General features: G+C 37.1%; 1 protein-coding gene across 1 annotated transcript; it reads left to right on the top strand.

Moving 5' to 3' along the window:
• The first annotated feature begins 4,857 nt into the window (after positions 1 to 4,857).
• Positions 4,858 to 5,799, top strand: LOC118850677 (olfactory receptor 6C74-like). The gene has a single exon (XM_036760249.1). The coding sequence runs from the start codon at positions 4,858 to 4,860 to the stop codon at positions 5,797 to 5,799; it is 942 nt and encodes a 313-aa protein (XP_036616144.1).
• The last annotated feature ends 419 nt before the right edge of the window (positions 5,800 to 6,218 follow it).

The raw sequence follows: 6,218 nt of genomic DNA, 5'->3' as shown, positions 1-6,218 counted from the left end.
GCCAGAAGCTGCCCACTTAATTTGGGGTTTGCTGGCTATATTTTTTTCTTCCTTCCTACCTTCCTTCCTTCCTTCCTTCCTTCCTTCCTACCTTCCTTCCTTCCTTCCTTCCTTCCTTCCTTCCTTCCTTGTTTCCTTCCTTCCTTCCTTGTTTCCTTCCTTTCTTCATTGATAAAACTTTAAACTCAGTTCACTCTGAAGCTTATAGATTGGACCACAATACAATAGAACACACACACACACACACACACACACACACACACATAATTTTGCTTTGCTTTATTTTTTGGTCTAGCAATGGGATACATGTTAGCAAAAAGGATATGGGCAGAAGGCAAAAAGGAGGAAGGGAAGGGCCAGACACCACAATTCATTTGAAATATCCATAACTAGAGAAAAATACTTCTGACTGAAAGGGAATTAACTACTTTTTTCCTGTTTAGACAGTAGAGATGCAGATTCAGGGGTTTCTTCTATGGCTTTCAATTGAGGGAGAAGGAAAATACATGTCTCTGAAGATCAGACTCACTACAACAGTTCTGCTCATCATAACACTGTCTTGTTGTCCTTGAACACTGTGCCAGCCACAACATAGCTGCATTGCAGCAGCAATAAGATCTTCTCACAGTCTCTCTACATAAAGTAACTAGGGCAAACCTGGCTACCAACTTCTCTCTATATGTTCCCAAGGTGGGCACACCTGGCACGCTGCTCTTTGCCTCCTCTTCCTTCTTCTAACATCTCTCTCTCAGAATTCTCTGTAAACAATCCCTCCACGCACGGTTCATGACCTCAGCATCTAATGAGAACCTGATGAAGAATCTGTATTTGCTTGTTACCCTAAGGTAGGACTAGAGTCTGAGGCATTCCTCCCTGTACCCTGAAATTTTTCAATCAAAAATCTGTTAACTATAGAGCATAAATACAAATAATAACACTTATAAAGGATAAAGATGGTACTTCCAACATTACGTATTATGCCTCCTTCTGTCTCTTTCTCAGAAGACTTTATAGCAATCCCAGAAGCCTTCACATGTACACACACACACACACACACACACACCTCAGAAGTCAGTGAGATTCTGGAAAAGTATCTGCATTTACATAATGATTCTAACATAAGGTCAAGAGTAATTTTCATCTCTTGTCGATAACATGTTACCTGAGTTGTTTGAAGCATCCATTTTCAAAAACAGGAAACAAACCAATCAACATAGAAGTTATATAAGTGGTTCCTGATTGACCTCTTTGAATTATATGCTATATCTTTAAATCTTATGTCATTTCCCACAAGATCTTCAGCTATCTGATAAAATACCAAGTGGTTTATGACACTCTGGTCACTGCTTCTTTCCTGTCATCATTTCTGAGTGCCCTGGGCATTGAATTGAAGTGGCTGTGCATTCAGTGAAGTAAAAACTTCCCTTCTAAGTCAAAAGAGAAGTCATACTTTCAGAGATTCTAGGAATCCTTATTATAAAGTTGTCTGTCGGGCCCATTTAAAAAATAGTACTAGGGCCATTCACAGACTACTGGGCATAGAATCAGAGGACTTGTTTCTGTTTTCCATTCCATAACTTCCTGTCTGTGACCTTGAGCAAATAATTTCCCTTCTTTAGGCTCCCATTTTCTCATTTGTAAAGTGATTTCTAAAGTCTCTTCCAGCTCTAATTTTGTATATAATGTGTATATATATGTGTATGTGAGTATGTACTGATTAATTAATCCATGTTGATATTTTTCCTGACCACAGACTAGGTATTGTCTCAACCATGAAATAAAAGTGACTCTATACAGTGCCAAAAAATTATCAGTTCAATGGGAGAAAAAACAGAGCCAAATTGTTTCCTTGATGTCACAGAAACTATAAAAAGTTGTCTGAATGGTTTTCCTTTATTTGGAATTTATTTTTTTCAGCAAGCTGATCCATAGAGGTCTTGTCTTCATTTAAAAAAAAAAACTGAAGAAATTATGAATTGGCTGATAGGAAGGAAAAACTAACAAGATTGAGAAGTAATCATATTCAGGATCTGAAAAAAATAATTTAATTTTAGTGGAGGAAACAAAAATATGTACAGCTAGCAGTGAGACAAGAATATAGGTATGAATTGTAAGCAGAAGTTTAATTTGGAATATATCAGATATACACTATGTATTTATAAATGCTTATTGATTGACTAACAAGCTTGCCCTTCATGTCTTTCTATTTTGTTATTTTAATTTATTTTCCCTGAATTTTACCCTTAAAATAATTTATCTCGAGTTTTTCTTTTTTTTCTTTTCGGTGGTACTGGTTTGTTTTAAACTAAACTGTAAAGGAATAGAAATGACTTTCCAGACTCATAGAATCATATAATCACAGATCAAGAGCTAAAAGGAATCTTCAGAGCCAAATTCTTTTATGCAGGAAGAAATGAAGGTCCAATTTAAGGGAATGTAAGTGATTTATTCAGGGTCCTACATGTAGGAAAAATCAAGTTCTAGAATCAGTGTCTTTTCCCTGCTCTCTTCCCCTAATACAGGTCAGAATTTCAAGTCAAGAAACAGTGATTTCACGTTATTCGTGACTTGATTATTTTGGTGTAGTAGATCACACAATATCAGTGCTAGAAGGATCTTTATGAAAACAGGATGATATGCTACATCTAGAATGGAAAGGAACGTAAGATGCCGCTGAATCCAGATCTCAGTCCCCAGTACAGTTCTATACAAATAGTAGGTATTTAGCTATTATTGATGATGGTGAAGAAATTACCCAAGAAATATACTGTCCTCAGAGAGGTAGACTTCCCTGGAAGATTGGGATCTTTGAGTTTGTCTGGGGGCTACCATGCTGTTTCTCTTTTGTTGTTGTCTTGAGGTTATTTCAGTTGTATCTGACCTTCTATGACTCTATTTTGGGGTTTTCTTCTAAAATGGTTTGCCATTTCCTTCTCCAGTTCATTTTTACAGATGAAGAAACTGAAGCAAACAGGGTTAAGTGACTTGCCCAGGTTCACGCAGCTAGTAAGGTGTGAGGCCAGATTTGAATTCAGGAAGATGTCTTATTGACTCTAAATCCAGTGCTTCATCCATTGTGCCACCTAGTTGTCCCTCCTATTTCTTTTAGTTCAGGCTTGCTTATAAATTCTTAGTCACGTTATCACTTCAAGTATAGATTCATTTACTCATTAATTAATTCATCTATCATTCTAACTACCCATTCATTTAATGTACATTGAGTACTTATGTGCAAAATACTGTGGTAGTTACAAGGTAAAATATAAAGATTAAATATGATACAGCCCATGCCTTCACCGAGGTTTTGGTATAGTGGGAGAGGTTGGGGGGAACTTGATAAGTTCAAATTTCACAACTTCGAACAGTGAAAAGCCAAATGTTATACGAAGTTAGTGAGGGAAAAATAATTTCTGATTGGGGAGATCGAGAAAGGCTTCACAGAGGAAGTGATGTGAAAGTTGGCCTCCGGATGCTAAGTAGGAAAGTGTTCAACAGGTAAATGGGGAAATAGCATAAGCGGTAGAATGGAGGGGAGAAAATAGAGAGGAAGTTCAGAGGACAGCAGCCTAGTCCAATTTGTCTCTCTCTGTCTGTCTCTCTCTTCCCCCCGGGATTTTGCATTGCTTGGACCAAGCTTCAGGCCAACTAGGAGCAATCTCCAATCCTAAAACATGTTTTCTGCTTCTTCTTTCTTTCCTTGATCCCTCTACTACTTTCCTTCACTCCTCTCCCTCTTCTAGTGTCCCTTTCCTCTTTTTCTTCCTTGTGCACACTGTTTTCTCACCTCTCGCAGTACTAAGTTCCTCCAACTGAAGAATCCTAAGAACTATACATATCGACAGAATAGTCAGATTGAATTTAGTAGGAATCCTGCACTAATTTTGTTTTCTAAAACCTAATCATTTTAGACAGAGGAGGCAAATATCATAGAGCACCCAAGTTAATTTTAATGGTGAAGAAGATGGTACAATCCAAATGAGTAGAGGGTAGATATAGTGGTGGGATGCCAGATCTTGGTAATCAAATTAGGGTGTTCCTGGTCTTAGGATCCTTATAGATGCTATAAATGTTCACTGGTATGTATTGAAGGATAAGATGAAATTTTACTTTTAATCTATCCCCGCCTAATATGCTTTTTAAACTTTTGCTGATCAAAAATAGCTTCCAATTAAAGATGTATTTTTAATGTTTCATCATGGGTGCTGTTTCAGGAGAATTCAGGCTTTGGTAGTTCCTAGCAGCAGGAAAGACTTGAAGTATCAGTTTAGTGAAAGATTGTATGCCTGTGGCCTTGAAACCAGCATAGAGAAGGACAAGAAGAATCATTACCAGAGAGTTGGCCATCAACCGATTGATTAATTGGTAAATGTATTTGCTGATCTATTTAATTAAATAATTTTTTAAAATTATTTTGGTCAAAGAAATTTATGAAATTGTTTACTAAGGCATAGAAGGTCTGTCCATGAGAGTAGAGTCAATAGTCCCCTCTGTTAAATCTTGGATCCTTAATCATAGTATAAAGAACGGAAATACACATGCAGATTATCTTGGGTATCAAGTAAATTTCATTTTTCAGTGGACTTGTGACAGATCTCTATTGTTTAGAGTTTCACATGTGAAGTGGTCTACTCGCAAGGAATGCAAATATGTTTAATATTGTTATAGAAAGCTCAATTAAGGAGGCGAACCTATTAACGGAACATATGATTTAAAAAGGAAATACACATATACTTCACATAGCATATGTGTATTTATATGACTGTTTTTAGCGCTATGAAATGAGAATGACTTTGCTCTTTTGTGATCTTTTATTTATATTTTTCTTTCATATCTAGGTGTAGCAGAAATTTGAAGTCAATGATGGGAAATCGTACAACGGTGACAGTGTTTATTCTCCTAGGATTAACAGATGATCCACAATGGAAGATTGTACTCTTTGTCTTTCTGTTCCTCACCTACATATTAAGTGTTGCTGGCAACCTGACCATCATCCTGCTCACCTTGCTAGATTCCCACCTCAAGACTCCCATGTACTTCTTCCTTCGGAATTTTTCCCTCCTAGAAATTTCCTATACAACTGTCTCCATCCCTAAATTTCTGGTTAGTATTGCAAGTGGGGACAAAACTATTACTTATAACTGTTGTCTTACCCAGCTGTTTTTTGCCTTCCTTCTTGGGGCATCTGAATTTTACCTTCTAGCTGCCATGTCCTATGATCGCTATGTTGCCATTTGCAAGCCTCTGCATTACACAACCATCATGAGCAGCAAGGTCTGCACCCAGCTTGTTCTTAGCTCTTGGGTATCTGGCTTCCTGATCATCTTTCCAGGCCTTATTGTAGGCCTCCAGCTGGATTTCTGTGCCTCCAATGCCATTGACCATTTCTACTGTGACACTGGTCCCATGTTGCAGCTCTCCTGTACAGACACACAGTTTCTTGAGCTCCTCAGTTTCATTTTAGCTTTAGTGACACTTTTGTTTACTTTGGCATTAGTGATTCTATCTTACACCCTTATTGCCCTGACAATTCTGAGAATCCCATCTGCTAGTCAGAGGAAAAAGGCTTTTTCCACTTGTTCTTCTCACATGATTGTCCTCTCCCTCTCTTATGGCAGCTGCATTTTCATGTACATAAAACCCTCAGCTAAGGAGAGAATATCTTTAACCAAGGGAATATCCTTACTCAATACTTCAGTTGCCCCTTTATTAAATCCCTTTATTTATACCCTAAGGAACCAGCAAGTGAAACAAGCTTTCAAGGTCGCAATCCAAAGAACAGTACCTTTTTCAAAGAAATGAGAATGTTGTTGATTTCTGATGACCCTATGTAGTCAGATTAAACTACCAAAAATAACATAGATATGATTTCTTTTTTAAAAAAAATATTTAATTTATTTATTTTCAGTTTTCAATATTCATTTCCATAGCTTTTAAATTTTCTCCCCCTCCCTCCCCAAGATAGCATGTAATCCAATATGGGCTCTACACATACATTCATATTAAACACATTTTCACATTAATTGTGGTATATAGAATAATTATAATGAATAGGAGAAACTATGAGAAAAAACAAAACAACAAAAGAGAAGAATCTGCTTCACTCTGTGCTCTGACTCCATAATTCTTTCTCTCGATGTGGATGGCATTTTCCATCATGAGTCCTCTGAAAATATTTTAGGTCCTTGAATTGCTGAGAAGGGCTAAGTCTATCAAAATCA

The sequence above is a fragment of the Trichosurus vulpecula genome, chromosome 5, assembly GCF_011100635.1.
Source record: "Trichosurus vulpecula isolate mTriVul1 chromosome 5, mTriVul1.pri, whole genome shotgun sequence".
Taxonomy (NCBI): domain Eukaryota; kingdom Metazoa; phylum Chordata; class Mammalia; order Diprotodontia; family Phalangeridae; genus Trichosurus; species Trichosurus vulpecula.
Note: the sequence above shows the minus strand (reverse complement) of the source record. Positions and strands in the feature narration are given on the sequence as shown.

What these genes read in the sequence shown, in the direction of transcription:
- LOC118850677 (XM_036760249.1), top strand. Translation starts at nt 4,858, where the DNA reads ATGATGGGAAATCGTACAACGGTGACAGTGTTTATTCTCCTAGGATTA.